The 26,886-nt window shown below is 49.5% G+C and overlaps 1 protein-coding gene and 1 long non-coding RNA gene across 2 annotated transcripts; one reads left to right on the top strand and one right to left on the bottom strand.

Annotated features, from left to right (window-relative positions):
• The first annotated feature begins 93 nt into the window (after window positions 1-93).
• Window positions 94-21,456, top strand: SLC35E1 (solute carrier family 35 member E1). The gene is made up of 6 exons (XM_002761864.6): window positions 94-571; window positions 895-965; window positions 5,089-5,226; window positions 6,221-6,346; window positions 16,049-16,294; window positions 17,527-21,456. Exons 1-6 carry the CDS (start codon window positions 151-153, stop codon window positions 17,755-17,757), a joined length of 1,233 nt encoding a protein of 410 aa, XP_002761910.1. The 5' UTR covers window positions 94-150; the 3' UTR covers window positions 17,758-21,456.
• On the bottom strand, window positions 16,886-26,735 carry LOC118150302 (uncharacterized). Its single transcript, XR_004738394.3, has 2 exons — window positions 26,579-26,735; window positions 16,886-20,063 (listed from the first exon to the last, which is right to left on the bottom strand). It is a non-coding gene; the product is annotated as an uncharacterized LOC118150302 (long non-coding RNA).
• Window positions 26,736-26,886: the final 151 nt, after the last annotated feature.

Raw genomic sequence — 26,886 nt, 5'->3', positions numbered from 1 at the left:
GCTGGTGCGTCGGCCGGCGCGGGGGAATGACGCAAAGAGTCAGCGACCATTGGAAAGCGGCGTCGACCAGAGTGCCCGCCCCTGCCCAGCCCCGCCCCCGCCCGGCGTCGGGCAGTCAGACGGGCGGGAAGAGGCGGCCGCTCAGACAGGATGGCGGCTGCTGCGATGGGCGCGGGCCCCGACGCGGGGGGCCCGGCTGCAGCGAGCAGCGGTGGCGGAGCGCGCGAAGGCGCGCGGGTGGCGGCGCTGTGCCTGCTGTGGTACGCGCTGAGCGCGGGCGGCAACGTGGTCAACAAGGTGATTCTGAGCGCCTTCCCGTTCCCGGTGACCGTGTCGCTGTGCCACATCCTGGCGCTGTGCGCGGGGCTCCCGCCGCTCCTGCGCGCCTGGCGCGTGCCCCCCGCACCACCCGTCTCGGGCCCCGGGCCCAGCCCGCATCCGTCTCCCGGCCCGCTCCTGCCGCCGCGCTTCTACCCGCGCTACGTGCTGCCACTTGCCTTCGGCAAGTACTTCGCATCTGTATCAGCGCACGTCAGCATCTGGAAGGTGCCCGTGTCTTATGCACACACCGGTAGGTTCCGCGCCCGGCCTGAGGGGCGGCGGCCAGGGCGCACCGCTTGGGGTTTGGGCGCACGGACAGGAGTGCGCCGGCCCGGGGGCGTCCTGCCGGACTGAGTAATCAGCACAGGTGCTGCCAAGGCTTTTGCTAGGGGAGGGACACGCACAGGGTTCTCAGGGAGAAAAGGGGCTGAGAATAGAGCTTTCTCTACCTACCGAAAGATAAGGGGTGAAGAGGTCAGGGGCTGCCAAGCCCTCCCATCCCACCGTGGAGGTGGAACAGGCTGGGCCCTGGAACTCAGACAGCCCCCTGAGTGCCCTTCCCTTTCTTTGCAGTCAAGGCCACCATGCCCATCTGGGTGGTCCTCCTGTCCCGGATCATTATGAAGGAGAAGCAGAGCACCAAGGTAACCCCGGGCAGGGACTCTGGGCAGATGGGAGCTCCAGGGGGTTCCTCCCTGTAGCCAGCTGGTGACGTGGTCAGAATCCTGGTCTGCAGGCTGCTTGGCTTCCTGTCAAATAGGGAAGTGTAGAGGCCTCCAGTGGCCTTTTACTCCTCATGTTCTACAATCACCCTGTGGGCAATGGTGTGTGGAGTATGTGTCCCTCTGCGATCTCTGCTGTGTTCTCTTAGGAACTGTTGTCCCTTTCGGATCCAATTTTCCTCCCCGTTTTGATTCCCTACCTGTGTTTGTTGGTAGGTAACGGCTTGGTCACATCTTGGCCAGACACCCCATGTGTGGCCTTTCCAGTGGGACTAGGAGCAGATTGGAACGCTATCTGATAGGTTTTCACTTCCTTTTTTTTTTTTGAAATGGAGTCTCGCTGTATCACCCAGGTTGGAGTGCAGTGGCACAATCTCGGCTCACTGCAACCGCTGCTCCCGGATTTAAGCGATTCTCTTGCCTCAGCCTCCCAAGTAGCTGGGACTACAGGTGTGCACCACCACGCCTGGCTAGTTTTTTTGTATTTTTAGTGGAGACAGGGTTTCATCATGTTGCCAGACTGGTCTCGAACTCCTGACCTCAAGTAATCCACCCGCCTCAGCCTCAATTACAGGTGTGAGCCACTGTGCTTGGCTAGGTTTTCAGCTCTTTACGAGAGATCTGTCAGGGGACCTCTGGGGTCAGAAGGCAGACACAATCAAAGGAGTTCGATCTTGGCAAAATTCGGCAAAGTCTTAGAAATTAAAACAGCCAGAAGTTGTGACGGTCTGGGAACAGAAGTGAAAGCGGCACACAGGACTTAGGGCTGCATAAGGAGGATGCTTTTGGCACAGTCCAAGTTCTGTTCAAGATGCCAAGCCAGGGTATTTCCTGACTTGGGGCAAGAATAGCCATGGCTGTAGCCGGAGACAGCTTTGCCGCGTATCCTTAAGTGGAAGTCGGGCTCCTGTTGTCCCAGCTGGAATCCATTTCATGCTGGACACCATGCGTCTTTTCCAAGTGGTTGGTTTCTGGCATCTTGTGTTTTATGTAACTCAGAGAGGCATTGCCCTGGATCAGCTTATAGATATTGGGCCACCTACGGCTGATTTTTTTTTTTTCATTCCAGCCTGTCTTTGCCCTAGCAAGACCTGTGTGCGCTCTGCAGCCCCGCTCCCCCAGGGCGATGTCAGGCTGGGACTTGGCTGCTGGGAGATCAGAGTTGTCCTGGAGGTGTGTAGCTGCATCCCGGGATATCACATCGTGTTTATCAGGCTTCCCCGTTGTACGGGACATTGTACCCAGCTTGGGCAAGGAGCCAGAAACTTTACACAGTGAGGAAAGACTGGGAATTGGCCGGGTTAGGCAGCCAGACTAATGATAATGACATCATAACTTCTAGGAAGCCACCCCGAAAGGCAGATAAGGCAGGTAGTCATCGTTCCTGATCTCAGGTTTTCCTGAGATGGACTGAAAGGGGAGAGTCACATGCCTGAGGACCACAGCCTGATAGTGGGGAAGCTGGAATTCAGGTCCACAGCCTTCGCTCTGCCCTCCCTGAGGTGTGATCACTCCCTCCTAAAATCTCCACCTCTCCTACCTCTTCTTAAGAGTGTTCTGGGCCGGGTGCGGTGGCTGACACCTGTAATCCCTGCACTCTGAGGGGTGGATCACAAGGTCAAGAGATCGAGACCATCCTGGTCAACATGGTGAAACCCCGTCTCTACTAAAAATACAAAAATTAGCTGGGCATAGTGGCTCGTGGCTGTAATCCCAGCTGCTCGGGGGGGCTGAGGTGGGAGAATTGCTTGAACCGTGGAGGCGGAGGTTGCGGTGAGCCAAGATCGAGCCATTGCACTCCAGCCTGGGTAACAAGAGCGAAACTCCGTCTCAAAAAAAAAAAGAGAGAGAGTTCCGTTGTTTTTGTTTTTTCTTTTTCTAAGACACAGTCTCACTCTGTTGCCCAGGCTGGAGTGCAGTGGTGTGATCTTAGCTCAGTGCAGCCCCTGCCAACTGGGTTTAAGCGACTCTTGCCTCAGCCTCCCGAGTAGGTGGCATTACAGGTGCACACCATCACACCCAGCTAATTTTGTCTTTTCTTTTTCTTTTTTTTGAGTGGCTGAAACAATAAATATTTATTTCTCACAGTTCTGGAGGCTAGAAAGTTCACAATAAAAAGTATAGGCCAATTTAGTTCCCTGGGATAGGCCCTCTTTCTGGTTCCAAATGGCTGTCTTCTCATTGTAACCTCACATGGTGGAGAGCAGAGAGAGCTAGCTCTCTGGCCACCTCTTCTAAGAGCACTAATCCCATCTATAGGGGCTCAACCTCAGGACCTAATTATCTCCCAAAGGCTCCACCTTCAAATATTATCACACTGGAGATAAGGCTTTAACATGTACATTTGGGGGACAGGGGCATAAACATTCAATCCATAGCATAGCCTGAAATTTGACTGAGTCCTTTTAATCGTTTCAGTATTTATTAAGTCTTTAAGATCATCGCTATAGAAAATGGTATCATCGGCAAATATAGTTTTACATTTTCCTTTCTAATATGGATAACTTTTATTTATTTATTTTCTTGCTCTATTGCCCTGTCTAGAACCTACTGCAGTACAATACTGAATGGAAATAGTGAGGGGGCACTCTTGTCCTCTTCTTATACTTAGGGGAAAGATTTCAGTCCTTCACTGTGGAATGTGAATTTAGCTTGAAGAAGTTCTCTTATCTTGAAGAAGTTCCCTTCTATTCCTAGTTTGTTGACAGGTTTATTGTTATTATTATTTTAATTTTTGTATTTTCAATAGATGCAAAGTTTCACCATGTTGGCCAGGCTGGTCTCGAACTCCTGACCTCAAGTGATCTGCCCTCCTTGGCCTCCCAAAGTGAAGACTGTTCTTTGTAGGACAGGGTTGAGCCAAGAGTCAGAAGAGCTGGACATGGGGGAATGGATCCCAGTGGATTCTAGAAGTTGGGAGTTGTTTAGCCTCACATGCCACACCTTCAGGAAGGCTTCCTGTCACTATGTTTGCTCCTCATTCATTCAGCTAGCAGCCATTGAGTGCCTGCTACGTGCCAAGCACCAGAATAAAGCAGCGAAGAAGGACCTGCCCTAAGGTTGTACAGTTTACCGGGACTGGGTGATATAACAGGCAGTTTGAGTGGATGGAGAGTTCTCTGCTGGGGAAGCCCAGGCAGTGGCCCTGGGAATGCAGCACAGGAGCCTCCCAAGGTGGAGGTGGGTTGTAGAAAGCTCTCCTTGTGGAGGCAGGAGGTCTAAGGACAAAGGAGGTCACCAGGAGGAAAAAGCATCAGTGGAGTGTCCCAGCCAGGAGTAACCGTGCTAGAAGAGCCTGAAGTAAGAGGAAACAGGGCCGTGTGCGGTGGCTCACGCCTGTAATCCCAGCACTTTGGGAGGCCAAGGTGAATGGATCACCTGAGGTCAAGAGTTTGAGACCAGCCTGGCCAACATGGCAAAAACTGTCTCTACTAAAAATAAACAAAAAAATCAGCCGGGCGTGGTAGCACATGCCTGTAATCCCAGCTCCTGGGGAGGCTGAGGCAGGAGAATTGCTTGAATTCAGGAGGTGGAGGTTGCAGTGAGCCAAGATTAAGCCACTGCCCTCCACTGGGCAACAGAGCAAGACTCCATCTCAAACAACTTAAAAAAAAAAAAGGGGGCTAACACCCTTTTTGACCTTAGCCCACCTGCACCCAGGTGAATTTTAAAAATAATTAATTTTTGAAAAATGGAACAGGAAGTCTTGTAGAGGATCAGGGCTTCAAACCCCGGTGCGACCATGGCAACTGGATAGCTCTGGAATTCGGAACAACCCTGAACTGTGGCCCTGAGCAGAGGCTCTTAATGGGGGTGGCAGTGTGGGGATGGGACCACCCACAAAGAAGCCCTGCCCCTGGCGCTCTGATAACCAACTCTCCCCAGCCACCCCCTGGAGCATCACCGGCACAGCAAACACCATTTGCAAAGGGTCAGGTGGTCTCCCTTTGCTGAGGGAGGAGAGAGGCCTTTCCCTGGGCATCTGTGGCAGGCGGCCCAGCTCTAGTCTGGCCTATGGGCCCCTCCTGATGACCTCTTCCTGCAGGTGTACCTGTCACTCATCCCCATCATCAGCGGGGTCCTGCTGGCCACCGTCACTGAGTTGTCTTTCGACATGTGGGGGCTTGTCAGCGCCCTCGCCGCCACGCTGTGCTTCTCGCTTCAGAACATTTTCTCCAAAAAGGTACTTGGGCACCATCAGTGGACACGTATGGGGTGTCAGGGGTGTGCGGGGCGGCAAGCTGGTGGCATTGGAAAAACAGGCTGAGTAGAAATTTCTTTGGCATTGGAGCAGAAAAATCTTCATTGACATTCTGCTGATATTCTTTCGGTCATTTTGCTTTTTAAATAGTTTATGTTTTTTGGCCAGGTGCCTATAATCCCAGCACTTTGGGAGGCCAGGGCAGGCAGTTCACTTGAGGTCAGGAGTTCAACACCAGCCTGGCCAACATGGCAAAACCCCATCTCTACTAAAAATACCAAAATTAGCCGGGCGTTGTGGCATGCACCTGTAATCCCAGCTACTCCAGACACTGAGGCACAAGAATTGCCTGAACCCAGGAAGCACAGGTTGCAGTGAGCTGTGATCATACCACTGCACTCCAACCTGGGCAACAGAGTGAGATCCCATCTCAAAACAGTTACTGCTCTTTACTCCTGTGATAATCACACACTTTTCAGGTTCCGCGGTTAATGCAGTTTCCCTTGGGAAATACTAGTTATTTCCAACTTTTCATTATAAGGTAGAAACAGTCACTGTGTGTACTGTTTTCCTGTCTCAGTTATTTCATGATGATAGGCTTACAGTTCTCAGGTTCTCAGTTTACAGGATATGAAACGTTTATGACTCTTAATATAGTTGGTCTGGTCGTATTCTAAAAAGGCTATACCAATTTAGCCTCAAACCAGTGGAATTTCAGAGTGGCTACTTCACCATCACCAGCACTGAGTGTTACTGTTTTATTTGTGGGGTTTTTTTCTCGGTCCTTTATGCATGGAACATGATGCTTGTTTCAGACGTGGGCTGTGTATGTTCTCATAGAGGCACGTACAGGTTTGGTGTTCAAGCTCAGATGTCGGGGTTAATGTCCACTCACTGTGTTTGGGGCCTGAGTAACTGGAGCCCTTTTTGCCACATATCATTTTAATCGCCCTCTAAAGAGGCTTTCCCTTTCCAGGTCTTGAGAGATTCACGGATCCACCATCTCCGGCTACTCAACATCCTGGGCTGCCACGCTGTCTTCTTTATGATCCCCACCTGGGTTCTGGTGGACCTCTCAGCTTTCCTGGTCAGCAGCGACTTGGTGAGTTGGACAGCACCGAAAACAGGCCGTTTCCTTGGCTAGCTCCAGAATAGGTGCTTTGCTGAGGAGCTGCAGCTGCGTGTTGACACTGGGGTGTTTTTCGGGCTCCTGGCAGCCAGCCCTTTCAGCAGTCTGCCCTCTGTGATGACTCCGTGCACCCCATCGAGGAAGTGGGTTTCCTGTGCGTTTCCTTCTCTGCTGTGCTTGATCCCAGGTGCTGATAGCCCTGTGTGTGCGCCAGTAGCATCGAGGAAGAGAAGGTGACTCGTTCACGTCTTGGCAACATGGTCCACATGGCACTTCGACTTTTTATTTTTACTCATTTTTTGATTTAAATGTTTAGTTTTTTTAGACCTCGCTCTGTTGCCAGGGATGGAGTGCAATAGCATAATCATGGCTCACTGCAGCCTGGACCTCAATCCTGGGCTCAAGCAATCCTCCCGCCTCAGCCTCCTGAGTAATTGAGACTACAGGCGTGCACCACAACACCTAGCGAATTTGGGTTTTGGTGTTTTTTTTTGAGACAGAGTTTTGCTCTTGTTACCCAGGCTGGAGTGCAATGGCACTCTCTCAGCTCACCACAACCTCCGCTTCCTGGGTTCAAGCAATTCTTCTGCCTCAGCCTCCCAAGTAGCTGGGAATACAGGCTTGCACCACCATGCCCAACTAATTTTTGTATTTTTAGTAGAGGCGGGGTTTTACCATGTTGACCAGGATGGTCTTGATCTCTTGACTTCATAATCCACCCGCCTCGGCCTCCCAAAGTGCTGGGATTACAGGTGTGAGCCACTGCGCTTGGCCTTTTTTTTTTTTTTAAACTGTTTTTGGAGAGACAGAGTCTCACTGTGTTGCCCAGGCTAGTTCTGAACTCCTGGCCTTAAAAGATCTGCTGTGGCCTCCCAAAGTACTGGGATTACAGATGTGAGCCACTGTGTCTGGCCAGCCCTGAAACTTTTGAAAACCGCACTTGCTGGATACAGTGGCTCAAGCCTGTAATCCCAGCACTTTGGGAGGCCGAGGCATGTGGATCACCTCAGGTCAGGAGGTCAAGACCAGCTCGTCCAATATGGTGAAACCAGTCTCTACTAAAAATACAAAATTAGCCAGTGTAGTGGTGCATGCCTGTAATCCCAGCTACTTGGGAGGCTGGAGTGGGAGAATCACTTGAACCAGGGACACAGAGGCTGCAGTGAGCTGAGATGGCACCACTGCACTCCAGCCTGGGCAACAAGAGCAAAACTCTGTCTCATAAAAGAGAAAAGAAAATTGCACAGCTCAGTTTCCTCCTTGGTCTCTATTTCCATGTACTCCATGTCGAATCTTTCTGCCACCTGCAGGGTCTGCCTTCAGAAAATGTGTTCTAGACAAACGCAGGTGCCTGCGGTAAGGGAGAGGCCAGTGTGATTCTTCCAGACAGAAAGGAAGAGTAAATATTTATTGAAGTCTTAATGTGGTCTAGCTGGATTTGTGACATTTCTCATCTTTAATCTTTCGCTCCACCTGTTGAAGTAGTGGATATTACCGCTATTTCCCTGATTAATAAACCTTTTGTAACCTTTGTTACTTTCTTTCCACATTGATGAGCTATAATTCCTCTGTGAAGAACCTTCCATCTTCCTGGACTGGTTCCTTACTTTAAAGTATGGTACAAAAAAGCAATTTAATGCCTAACTGTCCCTTTTAATGACTAATCTTCAGGAGACAGAGTTGGAGCTTCCTCCACATGTTGGCCATAGTTGAGGGTTTGTTTGGGGTTGGGGAAGGCGTTCTCTTTCTTTCTCCAGCATCATTGTGAACTTTAGTGTTTGTCAGTTGCATGAATTATTCTATTTCCTAGTCAAATTGTCCTGTCTCGGCCAGGCACGGTGGCTCATGCCTGTAATCCCAGCACTTTGGGAGGTTGAGGTGTGCAGATCACTTGAGGTCAGGAGTTCGAGACCAGCCTGGTCAACATGGTGAAACCCCATCTCTACAGAAAACACAAAAATTAGCCTGGTGTGATGGCACATGTGTAATCTCAGCTACTCAGGAGGCTAAGGCAGGAGAATCACTTGAACCTGAGAGGTGGAGGTTGTAGTGAGCCAAGATCATACCACTGCACTCCAGCCTGGGCAACAGAGCAAGGCTCCATCTTTAAAAAAAAAAAAAAAATGACCTGTCTTAGCCATTGGAGCCCTTCTGATTGGCTCCCTACTCTTATAGCGCTGTGGGTCAGCGTTTCACCCAGCGGGATGCCCGCCCACGTCTTCTGTACTTCCCATCCCAGAGCTGCAGTCAGCCCTTCCTTCAGGACTCCAGGCGCCGTTAGTGGGGAGCGGTATTTAGGGACACGATCCAGGTGCCATGGGTGTTTTTTGCTGCTGGGTTGTCATTGCTGTTAGGCCTCTGCTATGAAAAATTAGGAAGTACATACTTGGTACAGCAGCAAAAAGTTCCTAGCTATTCGTTTCACTTTGGATTGGACAGTCCAGATCTTTACTGCTCTGATTTTCGAATTTAGATCTCATTGCTGGTATGGTAGGTTCTTCTGTTTTCCTAGTTGCTTATTATACCCCAGTTATTCACTGACGTTATTCTACTGTACACTCACTCATACGATCGCTTCAGAGCCAGCGTCCTCACAGCACAGCTGCAGCCAGGGTGCTGAGAGCAGGTTAGTGTATCTTTGCAGGCTGGGTGGGACGGCTCACACCTGGAATCCCAGCACTTTAGGAGACTGAGATAGGTAGATCACTTGAGGCCAGGAGTTTGAAACCAGCCTGGCCAACATGGGGAAGCTCCATCTCTAGAAAAATTTAAAAACTAGCAGGGCGTGGTGGCATATGCCTATAATCCTAGCTACTAGGGAGGTGGAGGTTGCAGTGAGCCAAGATCACAATACTGCACTCCAGCCTGGGTGACACAGCAAGACTGTGTCTCATAAAAATTTTTAAAAAGTACAAGTCTGGCCATGATTCCTGTCACCTCCATCCTGTCCCCTCCCCACCCATGAATAACATTTCTTATGCTCCTAATTCACCTTTTCCTATCTTTACAAATATAAGCAAACTTGCATCTATAATCATACTCTGTCCTCCTTACACAAAAAGTAACTTTTTATTTTATTTTATTCATTTATTTTGAGACAGAGTTTTGCTCTGTTTCCCAGGCTAGAGTTGCAATGGTGCGATCTCGGCTCACTGCAACCTCTACCTCCCAGATTCAGGCAATTCTCCTGCCTCCGCCTCCCAAGTAACTGAGGTTACAGGAGCCCACTACCTCGACCCGCTAATTTTTTTTTTTCTTTTTGTATTTTTATTAGAGACAGGGTTTCACAATGTTGGCCAGGCTGGTCTCAAACTCCCAACCTTAGGTGATCCACCCACCTCAGCCTCCCAAAGTGCTGGGATTACAGGCATAAGCCACCACACCCAGCCCAAAAGGTAACTTTTTATTTATTTATTTATTTTTTTTGGACAGAGTTTCACTCTTGTTACCCAGACTGGAGTGCAATTGCACGATCTCGGTTCACCGCAACCTCCGCCTCCTGGGTTCAAGCAATTCTCCTGCCTCAGCATCCCGACTAGGTGGTATTACAGGCACGCACCACCACGCCCAGCTAATTTTTGTATTTTTAGTAGAGACAGGGTTTCACCTTGTTGACCAGGATGGTCTCAATCCCTTGACCTCGTGATCCACCCACCTCGGCCTCCCAAAGTGCTGGGATTACAGGCATAAGCCACTGTGCCTGGCCAAAGGTAGCTTTTTAAATACACAGTTTGGTCACACACAGTGCCTGACACCTGTAATCCCAGTACATTGATAGGCAGAGGCAGGCAGGTCGCTTGAGCCTCAGGAGTTTGAGACCAGCCTGGGCAAACTGATGAAGCTATGTCTCTACATAAAACAAAACCAAAAATTAACCCGGCATGGTGCTACATGCCTGTAGACCCAGCTGCTTGGGAGCCTGAGGTGGGAAGATCACTTGAACCCAGGAAGGTCAAGGCTGCAGTGAGCCTTGATTGAGCCACTTCACTCCAGCGAGCATGACAGAGCAAGACACTGTCTCAAAAATAAAAATACACTCATCCTTCCATATATGTGGGTTCTACACTAGTGGATTCAACCAACTGTAAATTGAAAATGCCTGGTGGAAAAGCAGTTAAGTGAAGCACAATAATAAAGAATAATCCATACTTTTAAACAATACAGTATAACAACTCTTTGTATAGCATTTACATTATAAGTAATCTAGTGATGATTTCAGGTATACAGGAGGATGTGCATGGATTACATGCAAATACTATACCATTTTTTAAAAGAGACTTGAACATCCATAGAATTTGGGATCCACAGGGGTCCTTAGAACCAGTCTGCTGTGGATACTGAAGGGGAGCTGAACTATTCTGCACCATTCATTTCATCTAATTGCCCTGGCAAGCTCTTCATAGCGGCATAGGAGGCCTTTCTCATGTCTTAGGGCTGGGTAATACTGTTGGTGGGTTTCCCGTCAGTTCCTCTGCTGTCCTGTGTTACAGCTCATTAGGGTACGTATGTGTCCACACATGGACAGGAATATATAGGCTTTTGCTGTGGTCTTTTGTCTTTGCGTTTCTTGCATTTAGGACACTTCGTGTTGTTGTTGTTCTAGTGGTTATCTGTTGTTGTCATACCTTACGTAACCTCCTTTTTTTTTAGTTGAGGCTATGTGTGTATGTTTCATGTGTTTTTTGGTTTTTTTTTGTTTTTCATAGAGACGGTCTCACATTGTTGCCCAGGTTGGTCTTGAATGCCTGGCCTCAAGCGATCCTCCTGCCTTGCCGAGATTACAGCTGCGAGCCACCACACGTGGCCATGTTTTTTTGTTTGTTATTTGTTTTTTAGACTGAGTTTCCTTCTTCTTGCCCAGGCTGGACTGCAATGGCGCGATTTTGGCTCACCACAATGTCCACCTCCCAGGTTCAAGCGATTCTCCTGCCTCAGCCTCCTCAGTAGCTGGGTTTACAGGCATGTGCCACCCTGCCTGGCTCATTTTGTATTTTTAGTAGAGATGGGGTTTCTCCATGTTGGTCTTGAACTCCCAACCTCAGGTGATCTCCCTGCCTCGGCCTCCCAAAGTGCTGGGATTACAGACATGAGTCACTGCACCCAGCCCATGCCTTTGTCTATTTTAATAGCAGCCCTAGGTATACACCATATTCAATAATGTTGCCCTCTGAAGATGGGGTTCCCCCTCTTTGTCTTGTGTCTCCCGCATAGACTAACCAGACGGCAGGTTAGTTAGCACAGTCCCAGGCTCCAGAACAGGACGGAGGAGGATGAGATGGGAGGACATCAGCTGGTGTCTGCTGCTCTCCACTCTACCAAGATTCAAAGGCCGGAGTGGGCAGTTCCCAGTGCTGCCTGGACCAGTTGCCAAATGGCTTAGCAAAAGACAGGCGGGGATTCCTAGACTCTGGAGCAGGTGACCTGGTTTCAGTGTAGCAGGAGCGGCCTCGGGAAACAGATCTTGAACACCAAATAAAGGAGGGAGGAGTTTATTCGGCTGGGAGACCAGGCGGTAATTTGTCAAAAACCCAGCTCATCTAACAAAGGAAGGTTCTGCCTTTATATAGGCTTATACTTCAGATGTTACACATGGAAGACTCTTAGGTTCATAGTTTTAGGACTCACATGTGAAAAGGTTTCTGGTTTGATCTTAAGTAAAAATAGTGCCTTCTGGAGAGTTTCCCCAAGACCCAGCCTGCCACCTACAGGAAGGTGAAACCAGAGGTACCAGTTGGTCAGCCTTTTCTTCTACTGAAATGCAGCCTGGCAGTCAAAGGGAAAGGTGATCTGAGAAGCCTGGGTCTCCCTCTTCATCAGAACTTGGACAGAATGCACAAAACAGCTACTGGAGAACCAGAAATTAACGGTAGCAGGCAGATGGCTGCGGGGAGAGGGCAGAATTCAAAGTGCCCTGGATGCAGCAGTGAGTTCGTCATTCTTCCTGTATCTTCAGCCTGGACATGAGGCAGCTCAGTAGGTAGACAAAGGCACTGAATGAGACACAGATGTTCTCTGCTTGGAGCTTGGAGAGTGGGAAAGGAGATTTCTAATGCTCAGGGAGAATGGAGGAAATCCCCTATTAGGCTTTTTCTTTTTCTTTCTTTTTGAGACAAGAGTCTTGAACTGTCACCCAGGCTAGAGTGCAGTGGCGTGATCTTGGCTCACTGCAACCTCCGCTTCCCAAGTTCAAGAGATTCTCCTGCCTCAGCCTCCCATGTAGCTGGGATTACAGGCACGTGCCACCACACCCAGCTAATTTCTGTATTTTTCTTTTTAACAGAGATGGGGTTTCATCCTGTTGGCCAGACTGGTCTTGAACTCCTGACCTAAGGTGATCTGCCCACCTTGACCTCTCCAAGAGCTAGAATTACAGGTGTGAGCCATACCTGGATGCCTGCTAGACTTTTTTTTTTTTTTTTGAAATGCAGTCTCGCTCTTGTCACCCAGACTGAAGTAGTAGCACTATCTTAGCTCACTGCAACCTCCACCTCCCAGGTTCAAGCTATTCTCCCACCTCAGCTTCCTGAGTGGCTGGAATTATAGGCATGCGCCACCACTCCCAGCTAATTTTTGTATTTTTAGTACAGACGGGGTTTCACCATGTTAGTTGTGTATGGTGGCGCACACCTGTAGTTCCAGCTACTCAAGAGGCCGAGGTGGGAGAATCACTTGAGCCCAGTAGGCAGAGGTTGCAATGAGCTGAGATTGCATCACTGCACTTCAGCCTGGTCAACAGAGCCAAGACCCCTTCTCGAAAAAAGCCAAAACATACGATACCAAGTTCGTTGAGGATGGGGCACATGTGGAACTCTCATATTTTGCTGGTGCAAATACAGAATGATGCAGCCACTCTGGAAAGCACTGAGGAGGTTCTTAGGAAGTTAAATACACACTAATGTAGCAACCCCACTCCTGGTTGTTTACAGAAATGAAACTGATGTTCACACAAAAGCCTTTTTATGTGAAATGTTTACAGCAACTGTATTCACGATCACCAAAAACTAGAAACAGTCCAGATGTCCTTCAGTAGTTGCGTGGATAAAGAAACTTTAGGGCTGGGCGCAGTGGCTCATGCTGGAATCCCAGCACTTTGGGATCATTTGAGGTCAGGAGTTTGAGACCAGCCTCACCAATATAATGAAACTTCACCTCTACTAAAACAAAAATTAGCCAGGCATGTGGTCCCAGCTACTCGGGAGCCTGAGGCCAGAGAATTACTGGAACCCAAGAGGCGCAGGTCCGCACAACTGCACTCCAGCCTGCGTGATGGAGTGAGACTCCATCCCAAAAAAAAAAAAAAAGCCTGGACACAGTGGCTCGCACCTATAATCCCAGCACTTTGGGAGGCCAAAGTGGGCAGATCACCTGAGGTCAGGAGTTCAAGACCAGCCTGGCCAACATGGTGAAACTTCGTTTCTACTAAAAATACAAAAATTAGCCAAGTGTGATGATGGGCACCTATATAATCCCAGCTACTCGGGAGGCTGAGACAGGAGAATCGCTTGCACCTGTGAGGCAGAGGTTGTAGTAAGCTGAGATTACACCATTACACTCCAGCCTAGATAACAAGAGCAAAACTACATCTCAAAAAAAGAAAAAGAAACTTCAGTACACATACAGTGGAGCATTACTCAGCAATGAAAAGGTACCAGCTCTTGTCCCTCACAACCTGGATGAGTGGCAGAGGCACTACACTGAGTGAAAGCAGCCTGTCTCCAAAGGTTCCGAGCCAAGTGATTCCGGTCACATGACAGTCTCCCAAGGACACATGGGTCATGAAAGAAAACACACATGGTTGCCAGTTGGAGGAGGAGGGGGTTATGACAAAAGAGAAGCCCCCAGGAGTGTTCTGGCCCTGATGGTCGGGGTGGCTCCATGAATTGATGTATTTGTTAAAATGCCTGGCTTTGTGTGGAAAAATCAGTCCATTTTATTATGTATCTTTTTTTGTTTTAAGCCAGATTGAATGGGTTCCTTTCCTGGAAGATAGATGTCTGTGCAAGCAGGAAGACAATAGCTTGGAAGTCCTAACCGATCACCTTAGGGAGGGACCCCTGGGAGAACAGGCTGGCCCAACATGAAGCATCCTGGTGGGCTCGTGTATATTACAGGGGCTGTTCCTCCAATGAGGTTGCCCGCAGAAGCTGCAGGGTATATGGCACAGGTAAATAGACTTGCATTTGGGAGTTCGAGTCTTGACTTGGTTGGCGTTGAGCTGGTCGCCTAAGCCTTTGAGAGGACCCTGTAATCCTTCTCTCTTGGAGTGCAGTGGAGATGGGAGTCAGGCAGTCATCCTGCAGCTCCGGCAGAGCCGCCAATCACCGTCACCCTGGGCGGAGCCAGCTCTGTCCTCTCAGGGCCAAGGTCAGCGCCCCTGGGAGTTGGCCTGCAGGGCTGTACCTGGTTCTCACCTGTCTGCCTGTCCTTGGACCAGCCTAGGCTCTTTGGGGATTCCGTGGTCCGGCTCTCTTGCTAGTTGCTATTTTTTTGATTTTTGGACCCCTTAATCAGAATGGCCTCATTCCGACCAGATGGTAACTAAAGTTTTGTGGGGGTTTTTCGAGACAATGTCATACTCTGTCGCCCAGGCTGGAGTCCTGTGGTGCCATCACAGCTCACTGGAGCCTTAAACTCCTGGGCTCAAGCGATCCTCCCACCTCAGCCTTCCAGGTAGCTTGGACTACAGGTGTGCACCACCATGCCTGGCTAATGTTTTATTTTTTTTGTAGAGACAGGGTCTCACTCTGTTGCCCAGGCTGGCATTGAATGATCTTTCCTCCTTAGCCTCCCAGAGTGTTGGGATTACAGGCATGAGCCAGCACATCCAGCCTAAACTTTTTTTGTTTGTTTTTGAGATGGAGCTTCACTCTTGTTGCCCAAGCTGGAGTGCAATGGTGTGATCTTGGCTCACTGCAGCCTCCACCTCCCGGATTCAAGCAATTCTCCTCCCTCAGCCTCCCAAGTAGCTGGGATTATAGGCATGCACCACCACGCCCAACTAATTTTGTATTTTTAGTAGAGACAGGGTTTCACCATGTTGGTCAGATTGGTCTCGAACTCCTGATGACCTCAGGTGATCTACCCGCCTCAGCCTCCCAAAGTGCTGGGATTACAGGCATGAGCCACCGTGCCAGGCCTAAACTGTTGATAACATCACCTCTTGTGTTTGTTTGGCTTGCGATTGTTGTAAAGCACTTTCAAAGCAATGATTCTGTTTCATCCTCACAGCAATAGGTGCAGACCTGTGGCTTTCATATTACCTGGTACTTTGCAGGCTCGGGGCCACTTTCCCAGGACCTCCGATCTTGTAGAATGCATTGTGTCCAACAAGCAGACGCTTGCTTTGCTAAACGCAGAGTTCCTGACTGTTCTCTGCCATAGACAAGGGAAGGCTTTGGTTTATGTCTTCATGGTGCCCGGGGGGGACCTGGCTTCACCTCTCTTTCCTTGACAGGAGATGGTGGGTGATTCCTGTGCCGTGTGGTGTCATGAGGTTCTGAGGTCACACACCTAGCACCCAGTGTCTCTTGGTGACATACCTGGGCTGGCTGCCTGTGAACCATGAGGCTCCAGACGAGCCCTCCACATCCCTTCCCTACCCCTGCCAGGTGGATAGAGGGAAGCCAGGTCACTGCCGCCCACTGAAGTGCTGTCTTTGCCTCCTGGTCTCTGTAGACCTACGTCTCCCAGTGGCCCTGGACACTCCTGCTCCTCGCTGTCAGTGGATTCTGTAACTTTGCCCAGAATGTCATTGCCTTCAGCATCCTCAACCTCATCAGCCCCCTGAGCTACTCGGTCGCCAATGCCACCAAGAGAATCATGGTCATCACGGTGTCCCTCATCATGCTGCGCAACCCAGTCACCAGCACCAACGTCCTGGGCATGATGACTGCCATCCTGGGGGTCTTCCTCTACAACAAGGTGAGAGTTGGGGGAGGCTGGGTGGGGAACAAAGTCAGCCCTCAGCACCCAAGGAGTCAGGAGAAGAAGAGCCTCCCCAGAGCTGGAGGCTGGGGCTATAGGTCGACACGTTCCACCAACTGGTTTATGATCTTGGTGCAACCCCTTCCCACCCTGGCTTCCTTTTTCCTGCGTATACAATCTCAGGTCCTCATATCACTGTGGCTGTGTCTCAGCTGGGGATTTCCCTCCCTCCTCCCAAAGGCTCTGTTTGGTTCAGGGTTAAGTACATGGGATGGCCCATAGGGAGGGCTTGCCTTCCTTTTCTTTCTCTTTTTTTTCTTTTTTTGAGATGGACTCTCACTCTTGTGACACAGGCTGGAGTACAATGGCTCTCCATCTCAGCTCACTGCAACCTCCGCCTCCCGGGTTCAAGTGATTCTCCTGCCTTAGCCTCCCGAGTAGCTGGGATTACAGGCATGTGCCACCACACCCCGCTAATTTTAGTATTTTTAGGAAGAGACAGGGTTTCACCATGTTGGTCAGGCTGGTCTCGAACTCCTGACCTCAGGTGATCTGCCCGCCTCAGCCTCCCAAAGTACAGAGCCATGAGCCATCACACCCAGCCTCTTTATTTGTTCTCAACACATGTAGAGATGGAGGTCTCTCTGTTTTGCCCAGTCTCATCTCAAACTGCTGGCCTCAAGTGATCCTCCCACTTGGGCCTCCCAAAGCACTGGGATTACAGGCATGAGCCACTGCATCCAGCCAAGGACTTGCCTTCGAGTCTGTCCATGCTCTGTGGTCTGATCCATTTACATCTGCTTTCCTTGCTCAAGTTCTGTGACTTACACCAGCCCCAAAGCTTAATTGACTTTTTTAAATTCTGTTTTGAGAGACAGTGTCTTGCTCTGTCTCCAAGGCTGCAGTGCAGTGGCGTAATCCAAGCACACTGCAACCTCCCCTCCTGGGTTCAAGCGATCCTCCTGCCTCAGCTTCTTGAGTAGCTGGGATTACAGGCGTCTGCGGCTACACCCAGTTAGTTTTTTTGCATTTTTAGTAGACAGGGTTTCACCATGTTGCCCAGGCTGGTGGTCTCAAACTCCTGAGCTCAGGTGATCCTACCACCTCGGCCTCCCGAATTGCTGGGATTACAGGTGTGAGCCACTGCAGCCACCGGTTGACTGACTCTGAATTGAGCTCTTCCTTACGCCCCAGGCATGTCCTGTCTCATTTCTCTCTTTCTGGCACAGACCAAGTACGATGCAAACCAGCAAGCCAGGAAGCACCTCCTCCCCATCACCACATCCGACCTGAGCAGCAAGGAGCGCCACCGGAGCCCAGTGGAGAAGCCTCACAACGGCCTCCTCTTCCCCCAGCACGGGGACTATCAGTACGGCCGCAGCAGCATCCTCACAGACCACTTCCAGTACAGCCGGCAGAGCTACCCAAACTCATACAGTTTGAACCGCTATGATGTGTAGAGTCCAGAGGGCAGGACCAGACTGTTCTGTGACTCCTTCCCCTGCCCCCACAGCAGTATCAGAAACTTCTGACAATCAGTGAATGTACAAGCCAGCCGAGGGGACGGTGCATAACTCTGCATCAGAAGCTCTCGGGTTCCCGGCCCTGCCATGAGCCACAGGAGGAGGCGTTGCCTGCAGCGCAGGCAGCCGTGGGCTCCGGGCAAACGTAAACAGAGACTGGTATCTGTGCTCTTTCTTCCTGGAGTCTGTCGTCTGAGGGCCACACCCCTGCGGAGATCTTGGCCACGTTGTACCTTACCATGTGGAATTATTCCAGATAACACCCAGGAGTCTCTCTAGAAAGCTAGGATCACTGTGGCTGCAGACCATGAGCTGGCAGTGGGAGTATCCAGGACGGTGCTTGAGAATGTCAGACTGTCCACTTTAATTCCCTGGCTCAGATATGCCCAGGACCAACAGGGTCACTGAACAGACAAGGAGCCCACGAGAATCATTCAGAACATCCGCAGCCACAGGGATGGATCCGGTTTCCTGGTCATCCTCTTAACGGTTCAAAAGTTCCTGGCAATGTTCCAAAGAAAAAAGCGATTGCAATTAGCATCTAATTCCTGCAGCCTGGTGCTCTGCCCGGCCCATCACAGTTGGCGTCCACCCAGATCCAGAGGGAAAGGAAACTGCTCTCTCTGCTTCTTCCTCCCTCGCCAGAGCAGGGCACTTCTCTTAGGGTATCAAGAAGGCTCTTCAGGAAATTATGTTCAGTGTTTCAAGCTCTATTTCTGTGGCACTTGTCTTTTCAGAGGAGTCCTCACCTCTTCTCTGATGACTTGATAGGTTGTTTAGGAGGGAGATCTTGGTTTTCTGAGGATCTTGCATTTTTTTAGGGAAGATTTTGTAGTTGTGTGTGGTTTTTTTTTTTGCCGTGGTCCCCATTACGGGATCATTAGGACTGGCTTATGGATTGAAAACCGGTTTCTAAAGGTTTCAAAACAAAGTTCCCACTGGTGATGCCTGGGCGACACATTTTGGGACTTAGTAGGAAATAAGTGTTAAGATTGACACAATTGCTGAAAACAGAGTAAATCATGAACATTATCTCAATACTTTGCATAATAGGCAAGACCACAGCATTCTGACCTGTTTTTGTGTTTATGTTAGGATCTCAATCATGTTCTGGCTAAGGGGAGAAGGAGCAAACACCGCGCTAAGATTTGGTTTGCCAAATCAGATTCTTTGGTCAAGAGTCAGTCTGGGGCCAGGCGCGGTGGCTCACGCCTATCATCTCAGCACTTTGGGAGGCTGAGACAGGCGATCACTAGAGTTTGAGACCAACCTGGCCAACGTGGTGAAGTCCTATCTCTACTAAAAAGATGCAAAAATTAGCCAGGTGTGGTGGTGCACGCCTGTAATCCCACCTACTTGGGAGGCTGAGGCAGGACAATCAATTGAGCCCAGGAGGTAGAGGTTTTAGTGAGCCGAGATCATGGCACTGCTCTCCAGCCTTGGCAATAGCCAAGCACCACCTGCCCAGCTAATTCTGTCTCAAAAAAAAAAAAAAAAATCAGTTTAGGTTTCAGCAGAAATATTCTAAGATCCCAGTAGGTAACCCTGAGCAGTCAGGTCCGAGCTGTGGTCTCAGTCTTTTATGGCTTCATGAAAGGACTGTACCCTCACGGAGGGGACCACGGCTTGGCTTATGGGGTCCTAGGTGATGGCTGCCTTTTTCCTTCATCACCACACCCAGCTTTTTGCTGGCACTTGCAGGGAGAGAGCAGCAAAGGAGAGGTTCATTCACCCTTTATCTCCCCGTGAGGAAGATGTTGCCCTGTTCAAACAGGAAGTAACATCGCTTACACATGACTCCATTTTTTTGTTGTTGGTTTTTCTTTCGATTGGAATTCTGTATTTAAGATGTTGTGTCAGCTGACACATGGGACATGGACCCTGCTGGGCGGTGGGTTTCCGCACCACTGGGCTCAGAAGTGTCCCTGTTCCTCCATCTGTTGTTCGCTTGCTTTGTAAATACTTTGGTCCCAGGCTGAGACCGTTGCGTCCTGAAGGGTGTTCTCAGAAGAACTTGCTGTGTGCCTTCACCGAAGGCAGTCAAGTCTGCAGTTGGATTTTTCTCACTGGTGAGTGACAAGAAACAGGGATGATTTTGCACTGCGGTGATGGAGTTGTCTATACGATTACAGCACCTGATTCTGTGAACGTATCCTTGAACTCCAAAATGAATTCAACCTCCATTCAGGCTTAATGAAATCTCTGATGTTGTGTATTATTTTCCTTTTCCAATGCAAGACCTGCTGGTGAGAGGAAATGACTGTCTGGTTTTATTCTGGTTTATAAATTAATAAATGGGCTATTTAATTCTGTATATACATTTACAGCAAGTACATACACTGGAATGAATGAGACAATCACATTACACCAAATCAGCAGATCAAAAGACAAGGCATAGTTCTGAGACCTGGAGGTCAACAGCTGGCATTGGCCTCTTTTTTTTTCCTTTCCTCCTGCCCCTCCCCCCCTCCCCCCCACCGCCCCAAATGGAGTCTTACTCTCTTCCCCAGGCTTGAGTTCAGTGGCGCAATGTCAGCTCACTACAACCTCCATCCCCCAGGTTCAAATTATTCTCATGACTCAACCTCCTGAGTACCTGCACTATAGGCATGCATAACCACGCCTGGCTAATTTTTGTATTTTTAGTAGAGACAGGGTTTCACCATGTTGGCCAGGCTGGTCTCAAACTCCTGGCCTCAAATGATTTGCCCACCTTGGCCTGATATTGGGCTTTTTTTTTTGAGCCGGAGTTTTGCTCTTGTCACCCAGACTGGAGCGCAATGACGCGTTCTCGGCTCACCACAACCTCCGCCTCCTGGGTTCAGGCACTTCTCCTGCCTCAGCCTCCCGAGTAGCTGGGATTACAGGCACACGCCACCATGCCCAGCTAATTTTTTGTATGTTTAGTAAAGATGGAGTTTCACCATGTTGACCAGGATGGTCTCGATCTCTTGACCTTGCAATCCACCCGCCTCGGCCTCCCAAAGTGCTGGGATTACAGGCGTGAGCCACCGCGCCCGGCCCAACATTGGCCTCTTGAAGGCTGTTTTTTTTCACAGCCAGACAGTGCCCTTGCCTGACGCCCCACTCCCACACTTTCATCAGCCCTCCCTCACCCTCACTGCTGGGCTCTGTGGTAGAGAATTTCCTTTACCCATCCAGGGTATGTTCTGGCCGGCAACACTGACTCTAACCCAACTCCTTCATTTTAAAAAAGGAGGTGTTGGTGCCTCCCACGGCATTTCCGAATCATGTTTGTTCACTATGGTGAGACACACTACAGAATTTTTAAGCACCTTACTTTAAGGCATTCATTCTAGGAACAATCCAGCCCCCATCACAAAGGGGACAAGCCACCTCCGTTCAAGTGAGGCAGTTTCTGAATTTTGCTGTGTATCTGTCCATCACCCAACAGGCCCTTTGCTATAGCTGCAACATTGCCAGACCCCAACACCTTAAGGTCTAACAGCCTAAAGGACATAGAACATTATTAAAGGACCTGAAAATATTATAATTTTTTTTTCAATTGTCACCTGTTTTCAAGACTTAACTGCTATAGACAGTTCTGCAGGCATGATGTGTATATTCATTAATGGCGTTTACCAAAAATAAATGATGGTCTCGAGGGAATCAAAATTGGTCCCAATTTATCAGCAAGGATCTTTCTTGGAGTGACCTTGTCTTGAGTGTGCCCAGCAACAAAACATGGACGGAGAAACAGCAAGCCAACTTGGCTCTCACATCTGGATTTATTGCAGCCTTTGTTTTCTCTTCTGAACCAAAAATAAGGATGTATGATTTGTGAATTTCCTACAGTGAAAAGAGGGTCACAGCTAAATTGATGACAGGACTTCACAGAACAGAGTAACGTGGGAAGTCCAGGAATGCTGTGGCAGCTGTGCTCAGGAAGAAAAATTTTTTGTATGTTTGTTTCATGTTTTTTGAGACAGGGTCTCATTCTATCACCCAGGCCTGAGCACAGAGGTGCAATCCAGGCTCTCAGCAGCCACAGCCTTTGAGGCTCAATGGATCCTCCTGCCTCAGCCTCCCAAATAGCTGGGACTACAGGCACTTGCCACCACACCTGGCTAATGTTTGTATTTTTTGTAAAGATGGAGTTTCACTATGTTGCCCAGGCTGGTCTTAAACTTTTAGCCTCAAGCGTTCTACCCTCCTGGCCTGTCTTGTTTTTGGCTTAAGAAGCACGGTCTCACTTTACTACCCGAGCTGCACTGCAGGGACACAACCACAGCTTACCACATCATGAAGCTCCTAAACTAAAGCCTCCCAAGCCCTGAGACGGGTACGCACGACCACACCCAGCTAATTAAAAACACAATTTCAGTGATGGGCGTCTCTATTGCCCAGGCTGCTCTGGAACTCCTGGGCTCAAGTGATCTGTCTGCCTTGGCCTCCCAAAGTGCTGGGATTACAGGTGTGAGCCAACGTGCCCAGCCTGAAGGCGTTTTTTGAGTATTGACAGCCAAGCCTGAGTACCTGCTAGAAGCACAGCCCAGTGGTGAGCTTTTCACACACAATACCTTTGTGAGTCTTCTTAGCCTTGTTTTTCAGGGGAAAATGAGGCCCAACGGGGTCAAGTCACTCGTCGGATGACACAGCTCAGTGACTTGGCTCACTGCAGCCTCCACTTCCAGGCTCAAGCAATTCTCCTGCCTCAGCCTGAATAGCTGTGATTACAGGTGTGAGCCACCACGCTAATTTTTGTATTTTTTAGTAGCGACGAGGGATCTTCAGGTTCCAGCGATTAAATCTGCTCCAGAACCCATTTTTCCCCATCAAATGATTCCCAGCAGAGAATTCAAATAGTGAAGGGTTTGAGTTTCTGCTAAAACTATTGCCTATGTCCTTTCCATTCATAATCCTTTTGCTTAGTGATTTACTAAGCACTTACTTGTGTCAAGCAGCAAGAAACAGATATGTAAGCCTCCTACCCTCAAAGCACTCAGCCTAAATGAAAGGTGTTTAACGAAGTACCACATGGGAGCTACTTAGAAACACTAAGACCCGGAGGACTGGGGGACCAGGGGACTGGGGGAGGCGGCAGGGCTCACGCCTGTAATCCCAGCAGTTTGGGAAGCCAAGGCAAGCTGATCTCCTGAGATCAGGAGTGCGAGACCAGGCTGGCCAACATGGCAAAATAAAAATACAAAATACCCCGACTTCAATAAAAATACAAAAATTACCCGGGCATGGTGGCATGAGCCTACTTGGGAAGCTGAGGCAGGAGAATTGCTTGAACCTGGGAGGCGGTGAGCTGAGACAGCACCCCTACATGCCAGCCTGGGCGGCAGAGCAAGACCCTGTCTCAAACCTACAAAACTTTAGTTACCATCTGACACTGACCAGAATGCAGCCATTTTTATTAAGGTGTCTGGAAGTCAAGAAATCACAACTAGTGGTGGCTCACGCCTATAATCCCAGGACTTTGGGAGGCCGAGGCGGGTGGATCACGAGGTCAAGAGATCGAGACCATCCTGGTTAACATCGTGAAACCCCGTCTCTACTAAAAATACAAAAAATTAGCCAGGCATAGTGGTGCGTGCCTGTAATCCCAGCTACTCAGGAGGCTGAGGCAGGAGAATTGCCTGAACCCAGGAGGCGGAGGCTGCGGTGAGCCGAGATCACGCCATTGCACTCCAGCCTGGGCAACAAGAGTGAAACTCCGTCTCAAAAAACAAAACAAAAAAAAGAAATCACAACTAGCAAACATGTGGGTCGTGGAACCCCCTCAGTGCACCTGGGCCCCAACTCTGCTGCTCAGTTGAGTTCCTTCACAGACTCTTCCCACTCGGGGTGTCCGCTTTACTTGCTGGAGAGTATCTGCAGCAGCCTCTGTCTACCAGCTCTTTCTACTGCTTTCTTCTGACCAATGGATTCTGGTTTGGCCCTCTGAAATGAGCTTGGGAGAGGCCCCCAAAAAAAGAATGGCTAGGCAAGGTGGCTTATGCCTGATGTTTTTATTTTCAGTCTCAGATAAATGGCTTTTTTTTTGAGATGAAGTCTTGCTCTGTCACCCAGGCTGGAGTACATTGGCGCTGCAACCTCCCCCTCCAGGTTCAAGCGATTCTCCTGCCTCAGCCTCCTGAGTAGCTGGAATTAAAGGCGCCTGCCACCACGCCTAATTTTTGTATTTTTAGTAGAGACAGGATTTTCACCACGTTGGCCAGGCTGGTCTTGAACTCCTGACTTAAGTGATCCGCCCGGCTGAGCCTCCCAAAATGCTGTGATTACAGGCATGAGCCACAGTGCCAACCTGCATTTTAAACAATCTGAAACGAATGTATGAAAGTAGTGACCTTTGGGTATAACTACCTTTATAGAGGGCAGCTGAGCAATACCAATATTGAATTTGCACACCCTTTGACTCAGCACTAGATTTATGTCTACTAAGACGCTTTTTATTTTTGAGACGAAGTCTCGTTCTGTTGCCCAGACTGGAGTGCAGTGGCAAGATCTCGGCTCACTGCAACCTCCACCTCCAGGCTCGAGCAATTTTCGTGTCTCAGCCCGAGTAGCCAGGATTACAGGCATGAGTGACCATGCCCAGCTAATTTTTGTATTTTTTTTAGCAGAGACAGGGTTTCTCCATGTTACCCAGGCTGGTCTCGCACTCCCAGACTGAAGTGATACGCCCGCCTTGGCCTCCGAAAGTGCTGGGATGACAGGTCTGAGCCCCTGCACCCAACCCTATATACACTAAAACACTTTTAATAGCGTCCTAAAAATGGAACCAAGCCAGGAGACTAAAGAGTCTCGCTTCAATAAATTGTGGTAAATCCACAATGCAGTATCCTATGCACCCTAAAAAATGACAGGAACAGCCGGGCATGGTGGCTCAGGCCTGTAATCACAGCACTTTAGGAGGCTGATCACTTGAGATCAGGAGTTCAAGACCTGCCTGGCCAACATGGTGAAACCCCATCTCTACTAAAAATACAAAAATGAGCCGAGCATGGTGGCACACGCCTGTAATCCCAGCTAATGGAGAGGTTGAGGCAGGTGAATTGCTTGAACCCGGGAAGCAGAGGTTGCAGTAAGCCAAGATCATGCCAGTGCACTCCAGCCTGGGCAACAGAAGGAGACTTTGTCTCAAAAAAAAAAAAAAAAAAAAAAGGCTAGGCAAGGTGGCTTACGCCTGTAATCCCAGCACTTTGGGAGGCTGAGGCGGGCAGATCACAAGGTCAAGAGATCAATACCATCCTGGCCAGCACAGTGAAACCCCACTCTACTAAAAAATACAAAAATTAGCTGGGCATGGTGGCACATACCTGTAGTCCCAGCTACTTGGGAAGCTGAGGCAGGAGAATCGGTTGAACCCAGAAGGCGGGAGTTGCTGTGAGCCGGGATCGTGCCACTGCATTCCAGCCTGGCAACAGAGTGAGGCTCCATCTCAAAAAAAAAGAAAAGAAAAGAAAAAGAATGACAGTACTGATTCATTAACCTGTTCTGGCTGAAGAGCCTATTAAGAATCCTGTAAATGCTGTGTATCTTCAACCCTAAAAAAGGCATTTATTTAGCTATCAATTTCATTAGTTCATGGTTCTCTGAAATCTGTCTATTAGAGATCCCAAATTAAAATTAAGACTTTTTGATGTAGCTGGACACAGGTGGCTCACACCTGTAATCCCAGCACGTTGGGATCTGAGGTGGGCAAATCACCTGAGGTCAGGAGTTCAAGACCAGCATGGCCAACACCATCAAATTCCGTCTCTACTGAAAATACAAAAATAAGCCGGCTGTGGTGGTGCGCACCTGTAGTCCCGTCTTCCCTGGAGGCTGAGGCAGGAGAATTGCTTGAGCATGGGAGGTGGAGGTTGCAGTGAGCCTTGATCACACCACTGCACTCCCAATTTGGGCAAGAGAGCAAGACTCTGTCTCAAAAACACTAAATAAATAAGATCCTCCATCTTCATGAGAAAATATGAACCAGAGGACTTTTTTTTTTAAAAAAGAAAAAAATCCTTGATCTTGCCTCCTGGCCTGCAGAGCCTAAAATATTTGCTTTCTATCCTTTTTATACATAAAGTTTGTTGATTCTTGACCTACAGCAACACCTGATGTAGAGCAGGCAATCCGTTAAGAGTCTGGTGGAAAAATGCTGTAACAATAAAAATGAAAGGAATCTAAAATACACGTCTATGTATTTGCACAGAAAAAATAGGCTGGGTACACTGTTACAGTGGCTCACGTCTATAATCCCGGCACTTTGGGAGGCCGAGGCGGGAGGATTACTTAAGCACAAGAGTTCAGAGCTAGTGAGCTATGATCATGCCACTGCACTCCAGCCGGAGCCAGAGGAGAACTTGTCTCAAGAAAAAAGAGGAAAAAAAAAAGGGAGGTATAGCCAACCAAGCATTAACCATCTCAAAAGGATCAGTTATAACGGACGCCCACAGCAGAAGTTTGCTGCTTCTGGCTACTTTTCCAGAAGCAGCAAAGAGTTAGCAAGAGTTGGCTTCATCATTTTAGAAACAACGCAACTGCATCTTTTAGAAAGGCGCTGTGGCCTCTAGGCCAGCAATTTGTGGGTATGGGTTGGGGGTACCCCGCCCCAAAATCTTCCTGACCAAAGAGTGGAGCGCAAGAAAGCGAGAATGTTTTGAACCTAAATAAGTCCACTTGCAATCCTTATCAAGCTCGTCGCCTGCCAGTTCGTCGCCTCCCAGTTCTGCTCCACCTCCGGGGCCGTAGGGATGTGACAGTCGCCGCAGCCCGGGATTCACCGGAGGCACCTCACCTCGTAGGCTCCTCACTGTGCCCGCGTTCCCCGGAGGTAGCGACCGGCCAGCCTGTCGGACTGCGACGTGTACATAAGGGAACGGCCCCTCACCGCCATGTATCGGCTAAAACCGCTTCAGCCCTGCCGCGGCTTTGCGCGACGGGGCCTATTCTGCGCATGCGCCAGAAAACCTCTGCGCATGAGCCTCGCTAGCCCCGCCCGCGCGCCAGGCCTCCCGCGGCATCTTCCCGCCTGTCTTCAGCTCTTACTTCCGGAGTTTCCCAGCAACGGCCGTAAGTGGAGAGCGGAAGCAGCCCTAGAAGCCC

Source organism: Callithrix jacchus, chromosome 22 (genome assembly GCF_049354715.1).
Source record: "Callithrix jacchus isolate 240 chromosome 22, calJac240_pri, whole genome shotgun sequence".
In the NCBI taxonomy this organism is placed as follows: Eukaryota; Metazoa; Chordata; class Mammalia; order Primates; family Cebidae; genus Callithrix; species Callithrix jacchus.
The sequence above is the reverse complement of the archived record's forward strand: the minus strand, read 5'-3'. Positions and strand labels throughout refer to the sequence as shown.

What these genes read in the sequence shown, in the direction of transcription:
- SLC35E1 (XM_002761864.6), top strand. Translation starts at nt 151, where the DNA reads ATGGCGGCTGCTGCGATGGGCGCGGGCCCCGACGCGGGGGGCCCGGCT. An exon ending in AGGAGAAGCAGAGCACCAAG is followed by an intron (nt 966 to 5,088) that starts GTAACCCCGGGC and finishes CTCTTCCTGCAG; the next exon opens with GTGTACCTGTCACTCATCCC. An exon ending in AGAACATTTTCTCCAAAAAG is followed by an intron (nt 5,227 to 6,220) that starts GTACTTGGGCAC and finishes TTCCCTTTCCAG; the next exon opens with GTCTTGAGAGATTCACGGAT.